This window comes from Physella acuta, unplaced genomic scaffold, assembly GCF_028476545.2.
Source record: "Physella acuta isolate Inbredline_101_S28 unplaced genomic scaffold, ASM2847654v3 ptg000747l, whole genome shotgun sequence".
NCBI lineage: Eukaryota > Metazoa > Mollusca > Gastropoda > Physidae > Physella > Physella acuta.
The window spans coordinates 3,654-25,455 of record NW_026732265.1 but is presented as its reverse complement, the minus strand read 5'-3'; the positions used below and the strand labels follow the sequence as shown (position 1 = coordinate 25,455).

General features: G+C 38.3%; 1 protein-coding gene across 1 annotated transcript in view; it reads right to left on the bottom strand.

The window, feature by feature from the left end:
- LOC131950253 (uncharacterized) overlaps window positions 1-12,654 on the bottom strand; it is a 71,710-nt gene extending 59,056 nt beyond the window's left edge. Inside the window, exon 1 of the mRNA XM_059312326.1 lies at window positions 12,110-12,654. Coding sequence (XP_059168309.1) covers window positions 12,110-12,131 — 22 coding nt within the window. The 5' untranslated portion in view covers window positions 12,132-12,654. The remainder of the gene's footprint in view (window positions 1-12,109) is intronic.
- Between the last annotated feature and the right edge of the window lie 9,148 nt (window positions 12,655-21,802).

The window sequence follows — 21,802 nt, the reverse complement described above, 5'->3', positions numbered from 1 at the left end:
GGAGGACAGTTGACCCCCAGTGTGAGGAGGACAGTTGACCCCCAGTGTGAGGACAGTTGACCCCCAGTGTGAGGACAGTTGACCCCCAGTGTGAGGAGGACAGTTGACCCCCAGTGTGAGGAGGACAGTTGACCCCCAGTGTGAGGACAGTTGACCCCCAGTGTGAGGACAGTTGACCCCCAGTGTGAGGAGGACAGTTGACCCCCAGTGTGAGGAGGACAGTTGACCCCCAGTGTGAGGAGGACAGTTGACCCCCAGTGTGAGGAGGACAGTTGACCCCCAGTGTGAGGAGGACAGTTGACCTCCAGTGTGAGGACAGTTGACCCCCAGTGTTAGGAGGACAGTTGACCCCCAGTGTGAGGAGGACAGTTGACCCCCAGTGTGAGGAGGACAGTTGACCCCCAATGTGAGGACAGTTGACCCCCAGTGTGAGGACAGTTGACCTTCACCACTGACCAGTGTAAGTATAGCTGACCCCCCACCCCCGACCACTATGAAAACAGTTAACCGTCTACCCCCATTAATCAATGTGAGAACCACCCAGCTCCCCCCCCCCTCCCACCAGACCCATCACCGTGTTGACAAGACTATTTACTCTCCATATTTCAGACTTGCCAGGCTGGTTTCATCCCACTCCCCAGCTGTCACCTGGCCAGTTTAGTCCGGCCACCGTCACACAAACAAGCGGACACAATGATGAACGGCCTGGTGGTGACTGATTGCAGACGATCGTCTGATTAGCCCTCCCCCCCCCCCTCCACGTGTACGTGACCTGTGGATGTCGTGACGGAAGATTCTAGATTAGAGCTTTGCCTTTTTTGGCACAACCTGAATGTCAGTTAGGGTAGGTGAAGTAGAGTTCATCTGTTTGTGTGACCTCGGCGTTTGCAGGGGATAGTGTGGTCAGCACTATGCCCAGCTGCTTTTACTTTCCCTTACGTGAGTCGGGTACCCATCAGAGCTGGGTGACTCAGGGACGTCCTAGTGACTAAAGATCTGGGACCCGACCCCAAGACTTTTGGGCTAGCAGTTGTGTACTCTACCGTCCCACCACGCGTTCCATCTGAACGCTAGGAACTCAGTCCATACTTGACTATTTCTAGCCTTAATGAAACCGGGAGTAATTTTGTTCTTACTACACAAATGTCATAAAATATTAAATTTTACTTGAAAAATATGCTTTCTGGCAACACAAATTTGGAACCATTTGGAACCAGCTTTTCAAGTCTATTTCGTGTGTACGTATAGATTCTAGAAATAATTTCTCGCTCTAAAATGGCTGACATACGTTTTGGGTACATACAGTGGCGTAGCGAGGTCGGGTGTCACCCGGTCCGGCACTTAATGGTGTCACCCCCCAGAGGCGTAGCGACCCTTCCCGGGGATAAACTTTCAAATATTCGATTTGCACCCCCCCCCCTCAAATTTTCGATTTGCACCCTCCCCCTTCAAACGTTCGATTTGCACCCCTCCCCTCAAATTTTTATCCATATATTTTGCTATTTTTTGCCTTGATGTCACCCTTCTAAATGGTGTCACCCGGTGCGGTCCGCACCCCCCGCCCCCCCCCCCCCCTCGCTACGCCTCTGCGTACAAACACATTTCATTGTTAACCCTAAAAATATCTGACATAATTGTGTTTACTCATAGAAATAAAATTAATTTGTCTATCTCAAGTATCTAACATAAGTTTGTGGACACATAAAAATTAATTTCTCAAACTAAAAATGTGACATAAAAATTTCGCGTGAAAATATAAACAGCAGTTATGCCCGCATAGCGTAGAGATACCGACTTTAACAGTCATGGGACCTACTCAAAAACTGATGACGTCATTTCCCGTTCAATTAAACAGTGAAGAATGGGAAGATTGTAATAGAACACAGATATCAGCCAACACGACTCGATTGCTGATTTATTATCAGCACTCTCATCCCCCCCCCCCCCCCACACACACACCGACACACAAAACGACACACACACAACATAACAAAAGATTATACTGCGGAGGAAATTGCTTTTTTTCTCCGCGTTCTTTATCAAATGTCGATCGATATGTATTGATTTCAATCGATCACCGTTTCGTTCGTGGGAACTGATAAATTAAAACCCCGCCACAGAGATACATGACTCTGGCATAAAACGTTTTTAAAGACCCGGACAGTTTTCCATTGTAATTTATGAAACGGTTGATCGGGGGTTATTTCAGACATTATATTCCGGGGGGGGGGGGGGGGGGGGGGGGGTGGTGTAACTTTCTGGGGCGCGCTTAAAATTTTATGGGACGGACGCTGGGAAAAGTATATTTTTGTATATAATATGTATTTTTATAGTTTTATAAATAATATAGTTTTCTACTTTTTTATCTAAAACATATAGGCCTACTTTTCGATTTTTCATACAACATATATTTTTCGATTTTTTATATAAAAGATATCTTTTTTTCTATTTCGTCGAGGGCAGTTGATCTAGGGACGCAGTGTCGTGGATCTGCCCCCCCCCCTCCCCTCCACATCGTAAAAAATGCCTGAAAGATTTTCCATTAAATCCCCTTTTTTTAAACCATTAACAGATCGTAATTTGGAGAAAAAAAAATTAAAATTAAAGGCTGCGGGATGGGCGGGTTTGTTTTCTTATTTTGTCTGAAGGGGGAGACTACAAAACTATCCCTTACCACACCCGAACAGTCCAATGTAAAGTACAAAACTTTCCCTTGCTAGACTCGAACAGTACCATCAAAAATACTTCCCCATACCTGACCCGAACAGTATCATCTGAAGTACAAAACTTCCCTTTGCCAGACCCAAACAGTCCCATGTGAAGTGCAAAACTTCCCCTTACCAAACCCGAACAGTCCCTTCTAAAGTACAAATCTTTCCCTTACCAGACCCGAACAGTCCCTTCTAAAGTACAAATCTTTCCCTTACCAGACCCGAACAGTCCCTTCTAAAGTACAAATCTTTCCCTTACCAGACCCGAACAGTCCCTTCTAAAGTACAAATCTTTCCCTTACCAGACCCGAACAGTCCCATCTAAAATACAAAACTTCTCCTTACCAGACCCGAACAGTCCCATCTAAAATACAAAACTTCTCCTTACCAGACCCGAACAGTCCCATCTAAAATACAAAACTTCTCCTTGCCAGACCCGAACAGTCCCATCTAAAATACAAAACTTCTCCTTACCAGACCCGAACAGTCCCATCTAAAATACAAAACTTCTCCTTACCAGACCCAAACAGTCCCATCTAAAATACAAAACTTCTCCTTGCCAGACCCGAACAGTCCCATCTAAAATACAAAACTTCTCCTTACCAGACCCGAACAGTCCCATCTAAAGTACAAATCTTTCCCTTACCAGACCCGAACAGTCCCATCTAAAGTACAAATCTTTCCCTTACCAGACCCGAACAGTCCCATCTAAAATACAAAACTTCTCCTTACCAGACCCGAACAGTCCCATCTAAAGTACAAATCTTTCCCTTACCAGACCCGAACAGTCCCATCTAAAATACAAAACTTTCCCTTACCAGACCCGAACAGTCCCATCTAAAATACAAAACTTCTCCTTACCAGACCCGAACAGTCCCATCTAAAATACAAAACTTCTCCTTACCTGACCCGAACAGTCCCATCTAAAATACAAAACTTCTCCTTACCAGGCCCGAACAGTCCCATCTAAAATACAAAACTTCTCCTTACCTGACCCGAACAGTCCCATCTAAAATACAAAACTTCTCCTTGCCTGACCCGAACAGTCCCATCTAAAATACAAAACTTCTCCTTACCAGACCCGAACAGTCCCTTCTAAAGTACAAATCTTTCCCTTACCAGACCCGAACAGTCCCATCTAAAATACAAAACTTCTCCTTACCAGGCCCGAACAGTCCCATCTAAAATACAAAACTTCTCCTTACCAGGCCCGAACAGTCCCATCTAAAATACAAAACTTCTCCTTGCCTGACCCGAACAGTCCCATCTAAAATACAAAACTTCTCCTTGCCTGACCCGAACAGTCCCATCTAAAATACAAAACTTCTCCTTGCCTGACCCGAACAGTCCCATCTAAAATACAAAACTTCTCCTTGCCTGACCCGAACAGTCCCATCTAAAATACAAAACTTCTCCTTGCCTGACCCGAACAGTCCCATCTAAAATACAAAACTTCTCCTTGCCTGACCCGAACAGTCCCATCTAAAATACAAAACTTCTCCTTGCCAGACCCGAACAGTCCCATCTAAAATACAAAACTTCTCCTTGCCTGACCCGAACAGTCCCATCTAAAATACAAAACTTCTCCTTGCCTGACCCGAACAGTCCCATCTAAAATACAAAACTTCTCCTTGCCTGACCCGAACAGTCCCATCTAAAATACAAAACTTCTCCTTACCAGACCCGAACAGTCCCATCTAAAATACAAACTTCTCCTTGCCTGACCCGAATAGTCTTATCTAAAATACAAAACTTCTCCTTGCCTGACCCAAACAGTCCCATCTAAAATACAAAACTTCTCCTTACCTGACCCGAACAGTCCCATCTAAAATACAAAACTTCTCCTTACCAGGCCCGAACAGTCCCATCTAAAATACAAAACTTCTCCTTACCTGACCCGAACAGTCCCATCTAAAATACAAAACTTCTCCTTACCAGACCCGAACAGTCCCTTCTAAAGTACAAATCTTTCCCTTACCAGACCCGAACAGTCCCATCTAAAATACAAAACTTCTCCTTGCCTGACCCGAACAGTCCCATCTAAAATACAAAACTTCTCCTTGCCTGACCCGAACAGTCCCATCTAAAATACAAAACTTCTCCTTGCCTGACCCGAACAGTCCCATCTAAAATACAAAACTTCTCCTTGCCTGACCCGAACAGTCCCATCTAAAATACAAAACTTCTCCTTGCCTGACCCGAACAGTCCCATCTAAAATACAAAACTTCTCCTTGCCTGACCCGAACAGTCCCATCTAAAATACAAAACTTCTCCTTACCAGACCCGAACAGTCCCATCTAAAATACAAAACTTCTCCTTGCCTGACCCGAACAGTCCCATCTAAAATACAAACTTCTCCTTGCCTGACCCGAACAGTCCCATCTAAAATACAAAACTTCTCCTTACCAGACCCGAACAGTCCCATCTAAAATACAAAACTTCCCCATACCAGGCCCGAACAGTCCCATCTAAAATACAAAACTTCTCCTTGCCTGACCCGAACAGTCCCATCTAAAATACAAAACTTCTCCTTGCCAGACCCGAACAGTCCCATCTAAAATACAAAACTTCTCCTTGCCTGACCCGAACAGTCCCATCTAAAATACAAAACTTCTCCTTGCCTGACCCGAACAGTCCCATCTAAAATACAAAACTTCTCCTTGCCTGACCCGAACAGTCCCATCTAAAATACAAAACTTCTCCTTACCAGACCCGAACAGTCCCATCTAAAATACAAACTTCTCCTTGCCTGACCCGAATAGTCTTATCTAAAATACAAAACTTCTCCTTGCCTGACCCAAACAGTCCCATCTAAAATACAAAACTTCTCCTTACCTGACCCGAACAGTCCCATCTAAAATACAAAACTTCTCCTTACCAGGCCCGAACAGTCCCATCTAAAATACAAAACTTCTCCTTACCTGACCCGAACAGTCCCATCTAAAATACAAAACTTCTCCTTACCAGACCCGAACAGTCCCTTCTAAAGTACAAATCTTTCCCTTACCAGACCCGAACAGTCCCATCTAAAATACAAAACTTCTCCTTGCCTGACCCGAACAGTCCCATCTAAAATACAAAACTTCTCCTTGCCTGACCCGAACAGTCCCATCTAAAATACAAAACTTCTCCTTGCCTGACCCGAACAGTCCCATCTAAAATACAAAACTTCTCCTTGCCTGACCCGAACAGTCCCATCTAAAATACAAAACTTCTCCTTGCCTGACCCGAACAGTCCCATCTAAAATACAAAACTTCTCCTTGCCTGACCCGAACAGTCCCATCTAAAATACAAAACTTCTCCTTACCAGACCCGAACAGTCCCATCTAAAATACAAAACTTCTCCTTGCCTGACCCGAACAGTCCCATCTAAAATACAAACTTCTCCTTGCCTGACCCGAACAGTCCCATCTAAAATACAAAACTTCTCCTTACCAGACCCGAACAGTCCCATCTAAAATACAAAACTTCCCCATACCAGGCCCGAACAGTCCCATCTAAAATACAAAACTTCTCCTTGCCTGACCCGAACAGTCCCATCTAAAATACAAAACTTCTCCTTGCCTGACCCGAACAGTCCCATCTAAAGTACAAAACTTCTCCTTGCCTGACCCGAACAGTCCCATCTAAAATACAAAACTTCTCCTTACCAGACCCGAACAGTCCCATCTAAAATACAAAACTTCTCCTTACCAGACCCGAACAGTCCCATCTAAAGTACAAATCAGATAACACACAGAAACCTGACCCATACCCGACACGTCGTAGCGAATTCTGAACCTCCGATATCATCAATCGCACATCTATCCTTTATTATAATTAGTCACGTGATCTGATTCGACCAACCAGGGGCCGTCTCTGTGTTGCCTGCAGCTACACTACATTTAAGGAGAGAATCATAAAGTTTCGCGCCACAGTATTCAGACTGGAGGCGACAACAGTTCGATGGTGAGATTAACAAGGGAGATAATTCTCAATATTTTAGACAAAAGGGAGACGATCTTCACGGTCCAAAAGATGAGACGATTCTCACAGTGACTAAAAGGGAGACAAAGTGGACATTTTAGACATAAGGGAGACGATTCTAAATATTTTAGTCCAAAAGATGAGAGACAATTTTCACAGTGACTAAAGGGAGAGAATCTTCGTCGTGGACATTTTAGACAAAAGGGAGATAATTCTCACAGTGGACATTTTAAACAAAAGGGAAACAATTCTTACCGTGGGCATGTTAGACGAAAGGGAGACAATTTTCTGTGTGGAAATTGTAAACAAAAGGAAGACAATTTTGGATCTTGGTTGAGCACATTTTAATTAACAACTAGACTACACTGCTGACATTTAAAACCTCGATCTTTATCATGAACATTATGCTAAAGGGAGACAATTTTGGACATATTCACTGTTGACATTTGTAATCAAATGGGGGACAGTCTTTGTCTTGTACAGTTAGAAGACAAAAGTGAGACAATCATAAGGTGAAAATCTCCATCTTGGACTATGTACACAGATAACGTTTGGACATAAACAGTTAATTTTTCGTCACTTTAAAACTGAAACTTAGATTATCTATTCTCAAATATAAAAATTCGGTTAGGTACTTTGCAAAAAGAGAAAGAGGTTGTCAATGTTTTCTGAAAGCCACTTTAATAATTCTTTTACAAATAATTACGTATAAGTAAACCATCTTAAAATGAATGAAAGTATATGTCAGAAAGAAGTATTACTATTGTAAATCTGCATCAGTCCTCACAAGTCGATGATGAAAACTGTAATACTAAAGCGAACATGGCAATGCAAACTGACGCTGTATATTACATGATTGAGGTAATTTCTTTTTTAAATATTGTGTTTAAATAATAGTAATTAAAGTTGTATTACAGTCTTGATGCCTTATTCTGATGAACGTTGCATTAAAATAAACGTCTGCCATATAAAATTAAAAAAAAAAAAAAAAAAAAAAAAAAAAAAACTTCAACTGTTATATCGAGAATAGGTTTCAAAGAATAATAAAATTTAAGAAGGCCCACAATCGTTTGAAAAGCCGGATGCCGGACACGTTGCCGGCCACTGATGTAGTAGAGTGACGTGGGACGCATGTTAAATATTTAGCCACGGGGTCATTGACCTTCACGGCGGAAGAGCTTGGGTAAGTGTTGTGGATAAAGCTGGTGCGTTAGAGCACTCGTATTGTTCTCGTGGTAGAGAAGCTAGGATTAACGTTTGGGTTTAGCCCTGTGGTATGATTTACTGCCGTCTGAAGGGTTGTGGGTTATGTTACTCCCAGTATGGGAGGGGGCCCCGCCCCACTCACTCCCACTTATGCGCCTGAGGCTTGAGTAGGTTTTATGAATAAAAATGTGACGTTTAACTCTGAGAGACATTAAATCAACATTTCATGAAAGTGATCTTTTTTTTTTCTTAAGTGATGTTTTTCTCATACGTCCTATTTTTCTCATAAGTGTTATTTTTCTCTTAAGTGATATTTTTCTCATAAGTGTTATTTTTCTCATAAGTGATATTTTTCTCATAAGTGATAATTTTATTGCAAAATATTTTTCTCATAAGTGTTATTTTTCTCGTAAGTGATATTTTTCTCATAATTGATAATTTTCTCACAAACGATTTTTCTAATATTAGTTTTTTTTTCATTATATTTTTCTCATTATATTTTTCTCATTATATTTTTCTCATTATATTTTTCTCATTATATTTTTGTCACATTATTTTACACAATATTTTTCTCATAATATATTTCTCCCAAGTGATATTTTTCTGATGATATTTTTTCTCATTATGATATTTTTTTTCACGACGCAGCCACCACAAAGATGAGCTACATCTGGAAGGCAATCAAATAATAACCCAGGACAGAGAACTCTGGAGATCTTGAGTTGGTCAGAAAGGGGTCGGGGGGGGGGGGGTATTTTCATCATATTTTATATTTTCATCATAAAAGATGTTTTTCTCATTAGTGATATTTTTTTCTAGTAAGAAATACTTTTCTCATTAATTTCGTACCCCCATCCCAGCCATACAGATCATTTAGTCGATCCGGTCGGCTTTTATTCTATAAGACAGTATCAAGCGATTACCTCCCCTAACCAAAAATGTATTAGGACCAGTTAATTCCCCTGCACAATAAAATATTCCAACCAGAGGCGTGGCTAAGGGAGGGTGGGTGGGGCGGCCGCACCGGGCGTCGACCTTAGGGTGGGGAGGGGGGCAATGGGTTGGAAAAAGATAATTAAAAAGCTAATTTTGAGCTGCATTAGAAAAGTATATACGTTCAAAGCTATGGAAAATAGACCACTGCTCGGTTTTACGGCTTATTTAATTGTTTTCTACATCAAATGTCTGACACGAACCATAAAAACCATTAATGGACAGTGGTTGGTAACAAGCGCCACCGACCTTTCCTAACGGGGGGGGGGGGGAGCGCTTTTTTTGCCAATATCCTTGTGAATAATCATACACATGAGGCGAAGGGGTCGAAAAGTTGATAGTCCGCCACGGACGCAAGAATCGGTCGCTACGCCTTCTGATTCCCATCAGTTACCTCCCCTTTGTAAAACGCAATTTGAACCAGTTACCTTTCCCTGAGCGAATATGCTATTACGTTGTTGTTGCTAAAAGTTTTAGAGTCAGTTTTCAATCATAAAATTATAGATCACCTACTATTGGTATTGTGACAAGTTACTTCCCTTATGTAATGTGACATTAGAGACGGTTACTTCCCCTGTTTATTGTAATCGGACAAGTCACATTCCCCGCGACCAATCCATACACCAACATAACACACTCAAGTAGCAGACGTCAGTTTCTACTCATGTCAAAGGTCGAGATGACCTTAAAAACAAACGGACCAGAACGACATGACACCCACACAACACAAGTAGCTGTTTAACCCAACACAGGTGTACTCGTGATTACGTCACATGTAAAACATGGCGAGAGGCTACGTCACAAGTAAAACATGAGGAGTGAATACGTCACAAGTAAAACATTGTCTATAGATCTATTTATAAACTTAGGTAAATCCCGTACAGAGTATTTAAGGGTGAGGAATGTTTAGGGCGCATTACATCACGTGACCGATGTTTCTAAATGTGGAGACGGTAACGTGACTTGCATTGTATGACCGCGGCAAATAAAACAATTGGTCGGTCATTGTTGACATGGTGAGCTATGTTAAATATAAGCTGCACCCGTTATTGGGGCCCCATACATTGTTTTGGTATGTACAGCATTTTTTTACAATTAAATTGTTGTATTTCAGCTTTTTAACATTTTTAGCATATTTTACAATTAAATTGTCGTATTGGAGCCGCTAAAATTTTTAGCAACTTTTACAATTAAATTGTTGTATTTAAGCTTTTTAACGTTTTTAGCAAATTTTACAATTAAATTGTCGTATTGGAGCCGCTAAAATTGTCAGCAATTTTTACAATTAAATTGTCGTATTTAAGCTTTTAAACATTTTTAGCATATTTTACAATTAAATTGGCGTATTTGAGCCGTTTAAAATTTTCAGCATTTTTTACAACTAAATTGTCGTATTTAAGCTTTTTAACGTTCTTAGCATATTTTACAATTATATTACATTGTCGTATTGGAGCCGTTAAAATTGATAGCAGTTGTTACAACTAAATTGTCGTATGTAAGCTTTTTAACGTTTGTATCAATTTGTATGAATAATTGTCGTATTCGAATTGCTACAATTTTTATCAATTTTTTATAACTAATTATGGTATTTGAATTGATTAAGATTTTCATAATTTTTTTTTTCCAATAAATTATGCATTTTGAACAGCCTGAAATGTATTTTTATTTTCAAATACAGATGGTGGCGTTTGAATTAATTAAAATTCTCAAAAATCGACACACGTGAAAGATGGCAGTCGAAGTATATAAGTTTTAAAGAAATATTCGCATTCGAATGGTAGAATCTGAATCATTTAATTAATTCTAAACACATTTTTTTGGCAGAAAAATGCCTGGCGTGGGATAGTCGCTAATCTGTTTAAATAAAACTATAGCGACAGGATAAATATACGATCTGTGTAGAGGAAAATATAACATTGACGTATATCACAAACAATGTAAATAGCACACCTGAAAGTCGTATTAAAGGTAATTAAGGAAAAGTCGTGATTGCTATTATATTATGATACAAATTAACTTTAATATAGAAGCTAACAATGACCCACTAGAACGAACGTCTTTGCCAGAGAAAGAAAGATAAAAAAATAAAGACTAAAATTGCCAAAGGTATCTTTACTATGCTAAAATGTTTTTAATAAACAGTTCAAGTATTCAATTTTCGTTTTACATTCCAGTTGGTACGTCAGTGGTTGTGTTTATGTAGAGTTGTTGTTCTTTTTTTTTGTAAGAATGTTTTAAATTTTTATTCTCCCGAATTATGTAGAAATCTGATTATTACAATACGGAACTGAATCGGTTACTGAAATAATTAGTAGCAAAATAATTTTTGAATGTAATTTTAAATTAAGGTTTCTAATTAATTTAGACGTATATATATATATATATATATATATATATATATATATATATATATATATATATATATATATATATAAGGGCGATGCATAATGTATATTATATATATATACACTTATATACATATATATACACACATATACTAACCAATATATATACATATATATATATATACATACACACACACATATATACATATATAGCCCTATATATATATATATAGGCCTATATATATATGTATAGGCCTATATACATATATAGGCCTATATATATAGGCCTATATATATATAGGCCTATATATATAGGCCTATATATATATAGGCCTATATATATATATATATATAGGCCTATATATATATATAGGCCTATACATATATATATAGGCCTATATATATATATATATATATATATATATATATATATATATATATATATATATATATATAGGCCTATACATATATATATAGGCCTATATATATATATATAGGCCTATATATATATATAGGCCTATATATATATATATAGGCCTATATATATATATATATATATATATAGGCCTATATATATATATATATATATATATAGGCCTATATATATATATATATATATAGGCCTATATATATATATATATATATATATATATATATATATATATATATATATATATATATATATATATATATATATAGGCCTATATATATAGGCCTATATATATATATAGGCCTATATATATATATAGGCCTATATATATATAGGCCTATATATATATATATATATATATATATATATATATATATATATATATATATATATATATATATATATATATATATATATACTAACAAACGAACAAAGGCTATACCAATTAGTACTTACTTCTAGAGCTGGAATTACCCATAGTGTCCACACGCAGGTAACGATTCCTTTAGTGGAGGTGTGTGATATCATGAGGGAAAAAGTTCCCCTAGAGGTCACAGAAGATTAACCTTTCACCTCGAGCACTGAGCACCCACCAGCACAGCACAAAGTATCCCCACAGAAAGCACACCTGACGTCACACAGACTACAACTAGCACGGGCGCTTGTCTTGAATTGGTTGTCACAGAATTTTTAGCACAAGATTTATTTTTCTAGACTGAGTGGATTTCCGTGTATTCTGAATCCAAACGGGAGAAAATATACCGTCGATATATTTATATCCTCTTAAACCTATTCAATATAGCTAAAATTAAATTCTTTATTTAGAGAAAAAGCTATGAAAACAATAGATTTAAATGCACTATAATATTGAACAAAGGATTACGATTTACTAGTTGTAATGTATTTTAGCATGTGAAATAAGATCATATGATTAAGATCGTTTCTGTAATAGTATGGGTTATATACATAAATAAGACTGGAATTGTATTCTATAATAGTTTTTTTGTAAGTCTTGAATAGCTTTAATGGGAGAGTCTACAATAGATTTAATGGGAGTCTAGAATAGCTATAATTGGGGGATCCTGAATACTTTAATTAATGTAAGTCTAGAATAGCTTTAATGTAAGTCTACAATAGCTTTAATGTAAGCCTAGAATAGCTTTAATGTAAGTCTAGAATAGCTTTAATGTAAGTCTAGAATAGCTTTAATGTAAGCCTAGAATAGCTTTAATGTAAGTCTATAATAGCTTTAATGAAAGTCTTGAATAGCTTTAATGTAAGCCTAGAATAGCTTCAAGGGGAGTCTAGAAAAGCTTTAATGTAAATCTAGAATAGCTTTAATGGGAGAGTATAGAATAGCTTTAATGGGAGTCTAGAATAGTTTCAATGGGAGTGTCTAGAATAGCTTTAATGGGAGTCTAGAATAGTTTCAATGGGAGTCTAGAATAGCTTTAATGGGAGTCTAGAATAGTTTCAATGGGAGTCTAGAATAGCTTTAATGTAAGCCTAGAATAGCTTTAATGGGAGTCTAGAATAGTTTCAATGGGAGTGTCTAGAATAGCTTTAATGGGAGTCTAGAATAGTTTCAATGGGAGTGTCTAGAATAGCTTTAATGGGAGTCTAGAATAGTTTCAATGGGAGTCTAGAATAGCTTTAATGGGAGTCTAGAATAGTTTCAATGGGAGTCTAGAATAGCTTTAATGTAAGCCTAGAATAGCTTTAATGGGAGTCTAGAATAGTTTCAATGGGAGTCTAGAATAGCTTTAATGGGAGTCTAGAATAGTTTCAATGGGAGTGTCTAGAATAGCTTTAATGGGAGTCTAGAATAGTTTCAATGGGAGTCTAGAATAGCTTTAATGTAAGCATAGAATAGCTTTAATGGGAGTCTACAATAGTTTCAATGGGAGTCTAGAATAGCTTTAATGTAAGCATAGAATAGCTTTAATGGGAGTCTACAATAGTTTCAATGGGAGTCTAGAATAGCTTTAATGTAAGCATAGAATAGCTTTAATGGGAGTCTACAATAGTTTCAATGGGAGTCTAGAATAGTTTCAATGGGAGTCTAGAATAGTTTCAATGGGAGTCTACAATAGTTTCAATGGGAGTGTCTAGAAATGTGAATGGTGTTTGGCATTGACAACGCACCTGGGGGTGTTAAAAGTTTATCTGGAACACACTAGATAAGAAACAACTCCACTGAAATGTTTTAAGGAATACAATTGAATTCACGTGTAAAGAAATGTATCACAGCACAATAAATCAATGAATTAGATTTCAGCTCAAAACATAAGCCTTTCCGGTGCTATGGAGTGTATTGCTACAGCTGTATTCGATGTAGCACCTAGATGTATTGTAGCACTAGGCTTTTGATGGTGGTGTGTAGGTTAGTAGAGAACGTAGTAGCACTTTAGCGAAGTGTAGCACTTTAGCGTAGAATAGCACTTTAGCGTAGTATAGCACCTAGAAAGTGTTGTAGTACTGGGCGTAGGCTGGTGGTGTGTAGTTTGGCAGATAAATGTAATCACGAAAATTGTAGCTCCAGCGTTTTGTAGCACTCTAGCGTGGTGTAGCACTTTGGCGTCGTGTAGCACTTTACAGTAATGTAGAACACGAGATGGTGAAGCGCTTTAGCGTTGTGTAGCGATCTGTAGAGTGGTACTTAAGCGAAGTGATGCACCCTAGCGTATCTCTCCTATCCACAGAACAATTGTACCTCTTATCCACAGAACAATTGTACCTCCTATCCTGTTATAGAAACGAGGGCCAAAACAATTGTACCTGCTATCCACAAAACAATTGTACCTCCTATCCACAGAACAATTGTACCTCCTATCCACAGAACAATTGTACCTCCTATCCACAGAACAATTGTACCTCCTATCCACAGAACAAAATTGTACCTCCTATCCACAGACCAATTGTACCTCCTATTCACAGAACAATTGTACCTCCTATCCTGTTATAGAAACGAGGGCCAAAACAATTGTACCTGCTATCCACAAAACAATTGTACCTCCTATCCACAGAACAATTGTACCTCCTATCCACAGAACAATTGTACCTGCTATACACAGAACAATTGTACCTCCTATCCACAGACCAATTGTACCTCCTATCCACAGACCAATTGTACCTCCTATCCACAGAACAATTGTACCTCCTATCCTGTTATAGAAGCATGGGCCGGAACAATTGCACCTCCGCAGAAAACCAACCAGCCATTGTTGTAGCCTATGTGGCCAGGTTTTTCACCAACGCCGGTCTAAATATTAATCTTCTCACACGGTGAACACGTGACCCTTCCCACCCCTCCGACCCCCCTCCCATTTTATCGCCACATCATAAAACGTCACTCAGGTAGGGGGAACTTAAAACCATTTACCTGTTGTGGGGGGGGGGAGTGTGGGGGTAGGGGGCGATAATGAAAAGAGAAAGTAGACTTGTCTTGCTGTCTTTCACTCAGGTCATCACCCAGGTAAAAAAAAAAAACGATTAACACGTATCTCAACTTGACGATAGGAACATGTCTGCAGTTGTTTTGCACCTTTAACAAAAAATTGATTTACCCAAACTTGATATTATCAATGTTCAAAACTTGATAGTATCAATGTTTAAAAAAAAATGCGTGGATACGTTACAGATTGCCTCAACAACAACATAGACACAGTGCTTTCTTAGGTTCAAATATTTCAATATTTTGTGTTCAAAACAAATAAATCTAGTCCACGTGTCTTTGAGCGAATCTATTTTTAGACTGCTATTGACTATTTATTAAACATCCGGTTTTCTGAATACTTTACTTCCATCCACACTTATGAAATCAATGCACAGATTATCGATAATCCAGATTAAGCACAAATAATATTTAATCTGCTCTTAATTTTGATTAAAAATTTTATTTCACAATTTTCACTTAGGCCGTTTTTCTGCAAGTTTACGAAATTATTTTTTCTTTTCATTGGCCTATTTGTTCCACCAAAGAACCGTAACTCTGGTCATTAATCCGTAGAGTGCTCTTCCTTCGATGCCGATGTCTGCCGCTGTTCCAATGTTTGGTCTAACTTCTTCGTTCTGGAGAAGAAATCAGAGAAGAGAGAAAAAAATCATTTCCTGGATTCCAAACTAGGTGCTGTATGCAAGAATACCGTAACTAGGAATTAGAGTGTGGGGGAAGGGGTGGTTGTTGTGTGAAGGGGAAGGAGGGGGGGATATTGGTGTATGAAAAATTAAGAAGAATTTTTTTGTTTACAATTTACGATAATTTACGATTCACTGCGATTGCTACCTCAATAAACAGACTGAATGTGTGAGTGGAGTGTTTCAGTAGACATACACACACACACACACACACACATATATATATATATATATATATATATATATATATATATATATATATATATATATATATATATATATATATATATATATATATATATATATATATATATATATATATATATATATATATATATATTGGGAACACGTGATGGTACAGTAATAGATAAAAGTACAGGTAATGTAACAGGTATATAGGTATATGTATAAGGTTATTACAAACACAGGTATTTATAGTATAATTTACACGTTTAGAAAAAAAAATGTAACTACAATGCTCTGTAGAGTTGAAATGCGTATTCCTATTATAAAACTTCAACGTCGTAGGAGGAACGTGTACATTTCAATCTTTACTTGTGTGTTAGTACAAAGCAACCATCACACTCGCAAACCCACGCAGGACTTTCAAAATAGGGCTATAAATTTCCCGTGATGGGTTTCTTTGTGAAGACTGGCAAGGATCAAAGGGCCCTTATTTTTTTATTTTTTTTTCTCAAGGGGAAAAATAAATCAATGTCCATAGATTATTTCCCCTTGTTTTTTAAGTTTTTTTTTGTTTTATCTCCCCTTAACACATAAATGAACATGATTTAACCTCGGTCTGATAGTTAACAATACGCCCATCGTGGTGAACGGGTTGTTACGTCATAAAATATGGGAGATGGGATGTGAAGAATGGGGAGGGATGGGGCGGTTGATATGGGAAGGACGGTGTGTGTTGGAGGTGGGGGAAGGGGGTTACCAAGACGAATCGGTCTTAAGTTGAAAGCGACCAAGGGGAGGTAACTACAATTAAAATTGACAAGGGCAATAAAGGTGACCTCACATCCGACATGGTTTTTTTTTTCCGTGGATTCAAGGACATCACATTTCACAATTTAAAAGGAAAAATCTGTGATTTTTTTTTTTACTCTAGCTGAAAGAGTATAGAACAAAAATAGATTTAAAAAAAAAAAACGTGTTTGTTTCGGAGCTTTTTAAAAAGTAGAATGAAAGGAGACTTGTTACAAATTACATACCGCACAGTTTGTGTGTAAGTACACCCAACACCTTCTCATGGTGTTACGGTGTGGTTGATGATTTAATACAACGCAATGATAGACTTGTTAGTAATGAAATCATGCTAAATACTTGTTAGTAATGAAATCATGCTAAAGAATTGTTAGTAATGAAATCATGCTAAACACTTGTTAGTAATAACTTCATGCTAAAGACTTGTTAGTAATAGAATAATGCTGAAGACTTGTCAATAGTGAAATCATGCTATAAACTTGTCAGTAAAGAAATCATTGTATAAATTTGTCAGTCAATTAACCATGCTATAAACTTGTCAGTAATGAAATCATGTTTTAAGACTTGTCTGTAAATCGTGTGAAAGGCTTATGGAGCGCACTTTAACTTTTAAATTTCACTTATAAAATTGTAATATATTTAACATGACTACTGCTTTATATTTTAAATAAAGTTGTGAAGTATTTGTTTTAATTCCAATAAATGTAACAAAATATACTAATAATTATAAACAAAATGTATTATTTATTTTTAATAAATAATGAATGAGTATAATTATTTTAGCTATAATAGCACTAAAAAAACTGTTGACTTTTTAAAACATTTATAAGTTTTTTCCCTTGGTTGGTTCGGAATTCTAAATGGGAAGTAACTAAAACAAATAAATAATTATTTTTAATTATTTCTAAGAATTTTTTTTATTAAAACCTTTTGTTTATTTATTATGTCTGTCTGTCCATTGGTCTGTCTGTCCTTCAATCTGTATATTTTAAAGTAAAAAGCAACTAGTGTTTTACTACAGAAAACAAGTATGTTTTATTGTTTTTATTTACATTACATTCAAATCGTAATATTATTAAATGATTTTTACTCTAGCTTCACTTCAAATTTTGTTTAGTTACCCAAAATAATAAAAAAAAACATGACATACGTCCAATCTTTAGTAAAGCCATACAAAAACCACACAATCGTGTCTTATTACCACATTTGTTTTAATAAAAACCACACACAGAGGCGTAGCGAGGGGGCGGGGGGGGGGGGGACATATGTCCCCGGGCGCCGACCTTAGGAGGGCGCCACAATGGGTTGGAAAAACAAATTGAAAGTTCGAGGGGCGGGGGTGCAAATCGAAAGTTTGAGGGGGGGTGCAAATCGAAAGTTTGTACCCGGGCGCCGGGAAGAGTCGCTACGCCTCTGACCATACACGTTTTTGAAAAACTTTTAGAGACTATTCACATTGGGGGGCTTTTAAGTTTCGAATTTTTTGGAAATTTAAATCCCACAAATAATATTATCCAACTGCCCCTACAAGTACCTCGTGTTTAGCAGCGATCCCTAGTGGCTCTACGTTATGAGCCGACTCGTCAATGAGCCAGGTCATGAAGCGCCCCCTGGGGGAGTATCTCCGCTAGGGGGCGCTTCATTCAGCCTACTCCTGGCTCGTTTCATCCTAATGTGTTAGGGCAGGGGGCGCTCGCGATTGGAACTTAATAACAGGGTGGGGAAACACGAGTGTATGGAGATAAATAGAACCTACGTGTGCGTGTTACGTCGTTTGTTTACTAACACGTGAGTTGTTGTGTTTGCACGTGTCAAACAGAGTCTGCGAGAATATAGGAACGATCACGTGATCATAGCGTTAAACTATCAACGAACAGTGTTTCGTTCAGACTTTGTTTTCTCGACGGGGGGGGGGGGAGATACTGGTTAAAGTATATGTTTTCTATTTAAATTTTATATCTTTTTTTATTTCTTCCCGGGGTGTGGGAGGCATATGTGTTCTAGGGTCAGTGTTTCTCTTCCCACATTGAGGCCATTGACTCCCATCGACTCCGATTTCAGCCTGCTTTTCTTGTTGGTTTTGCTTCCATAGCCTTTGTCCAACCGAGAACAAACTACAAGGCAGCAGTTGTTTGATTTTGGAGTTGTCTCTCCTAGAAGAGTGGCTGTCCCCAGCTAAAGAGCCTCATCTGCCCGAGGGTTCGAACTCAGGACTTTTCGGTTAAGCAACCATGAGCTTTACCGACTCGACCACGCCGATCCCCTAACCCGGAAGTGACGACTTAGTGTTTAGGAACGAGGGTAAAGAGTGAGGCCTTTAGGTTCTGGAGTCAATTTAAACGATCAACCATGACTGGGTTTGACTTAAGTCAAAGCTGTCGAACGTGACTTAGCATTGCGTTGTCGATGCTATACAGTCTTTGGTCTCGGTCCCCGCCACCGACTGTCGGTCAGGCTATACATTTTTACAGATCGCAAGGTTTTACTGTCAAAATATTTGTTAATTATTCAGCACGATTACAATACTTCCACTATACTCTGTATACGAGAAAGTTAACAATTATCGAATTTTGATGGGTTTTTTTTTTTTTTGGGATACCGTAAAAAAGAGAAAAGCGCCACTTCCAGTTACCAAAATTGCTCAAAAGGTTGATAGAAGCAACCGTTACTGAAACGTTACTAAAGTTATCGGTTTTTGAGAAACCTGAAAAAGAGTAAGTATCACTTCCGGTAACCGGAAATCGCTAAAAAAAATTGAAAGAAATCTAAGTATAGGGTTTAATATTTATGTATGAAACTCTCATCCACCTAACTAAAACAGTAATTAGGTGATGGTGTTTACACACACACACACACACACACACAGAGGCCGACACACAGACATGATTGCAAAACCTCCGACTCAGGAAGGTTGTCGAATCTCGATTTCGAGAGTCGGCATATTATTATGCGTCATATGTATGCATATTCCTATACGTATATGTATGGGTAAATTGCAAAATCCGCACAAACAAATGAGAAATGACTTAAAAGAAAAAATGTGTTAGAAGCGCTAGCTTAGGATGACCAAGGGCCAGGACCGGGTACCAGTGAGAATATTCCGGCAAACAGCTTGGGAAATTCCGGCAGCCGAGAGAAATGGCAACTGTACCAAACTGATGGCATCATAACGAGGACACTGGTGGCTGGGTGACCTCCCGTCACGTGACCTCAAGTCGTGAGGGGTGGGGGGGGGGGGGGGTTGTGATGGATTTCATAACTCTCATGGGGGACTTTCTGGCTTCAAAATTCATCAAGGTTTTTTTTCTCTCTGTTTCTACCAGTACCGCGTAGTGTAGGCTTTAATATATTACGAGACACCCCCTCCTCCCCCCCCCCCCCCCCCCCCCCCGGCGACTAACAGTACATCACCAAATAATTTAATGGCGTCATGTTAAAAATTGCTCACATTAATTTTTCTGTGGGGCAATTTTTTTTTAACGAGAATTTGCTTCAGGGCGGGTTTGGAGTGGGGAAGGTAGGCAGGGAAAGATAAGCGTGTTGCGATAGTTGTTGCTTCCCTTGAATAAAATATCTCACACAACGAGTCGTGTAAAAAAATGTGTATTGATAGAATCTGTCAGGTACCAACAATACAAGCAGGGATGACGGGAAATAATTTCTTGTGGGTGAGGGGGTAGGGGGGGCATCGATATGATAACAACTGTTGGCTGGCTTTGTTGTTGTTGCTGTTGTTTTTATTTTTCTAGCACACACACACACACACAGACATAAAACTCTCATACACACTAACACACTCAAACCTCAAACACTCACTCATACACACACATTCACACAAAAACAAATACACACTCACTCACTCACACACGTACACGCACTCAAACGCTTTGAAACGCACCACACCCCCACACACTCCCCACATGTATATACACTCACACACACTCACACACACTACCACATACAAACACTCACACACAAATACACCCACCCAGACACTCACACACACACTAAACCACATACACTCAAATACATTCACACACATTCTCACACACATACAACACTCGGCTGTATCTGTTTGGAGACTGACTTGTCCCTTTGTTGTTTTTTTTTATAAGTTATCCATAAGACAAGATTCCTCAAACAACAACAGACACTGCTACCTACAAAGGACGATGATTCATTCATAAAGTCTCATAACACATTTTTTTTTTAGTCGGTATTGTTGTCAGGAAAAAAAAAAAAGGATTCGATACTGTCCTGTTGGAGAAAGGATAAGTACTAAATCATCGCTTGATCCGTGAAATTACTATGTCAGGGCTGGTGTTGCCGAATACAAGTTACTTGGCGATACTGGGTATCGAATTCATGAACCTCACACATTTTAACAAGTATAGTACTTTTTAAAAAAATTAATAATAACATTAATTCAAATACAATATTTTTAATAAAGAGAAGGTTAATACTATAAAGGACGAGATCGGCTAAAAGTTAACACTAAAAGCCATAAGACCGGCATAACGTTAACACTAAAAGCCATAATACCGGCTAAAGGTTAACACTAAAAGCCATAAGACCGGCTAAAGGTCAACACTAAAAGCCATAAGACCGGCTAAAAGTTAACACTAAAAGCCATAAGACCGGCTAAAGGTTAACACTAAAAGCCATAAGACCGGCTAAAAGTTAACACTAAAAGCTATAAGACCGGCTAAAGGTTAACACTAAAAGCCATAAGACCGGCTAAAGGTTAACGCTAAAAGCCATAATACCGGCTAAAGGTTAATATTAAAAGCCATAAGACCGGCTAAAGGTTAACACTAAAAGCCATAATACCGGCTAAAGGTTAACGCTAAAGAGCAATACGACCGGTTAAAGGATAACGCTAAAGAACCGTAAGACCGGCTAACCGGCTAAAGGTTTGCACTAAAACGCCGGCTAAAGATAAACACTAAAAGCCATAACACCAGCTAAGAGTTAAAACGAAAGCCGTAAGAGCGACTGGCCGGCTAAGGGTTAGCATTA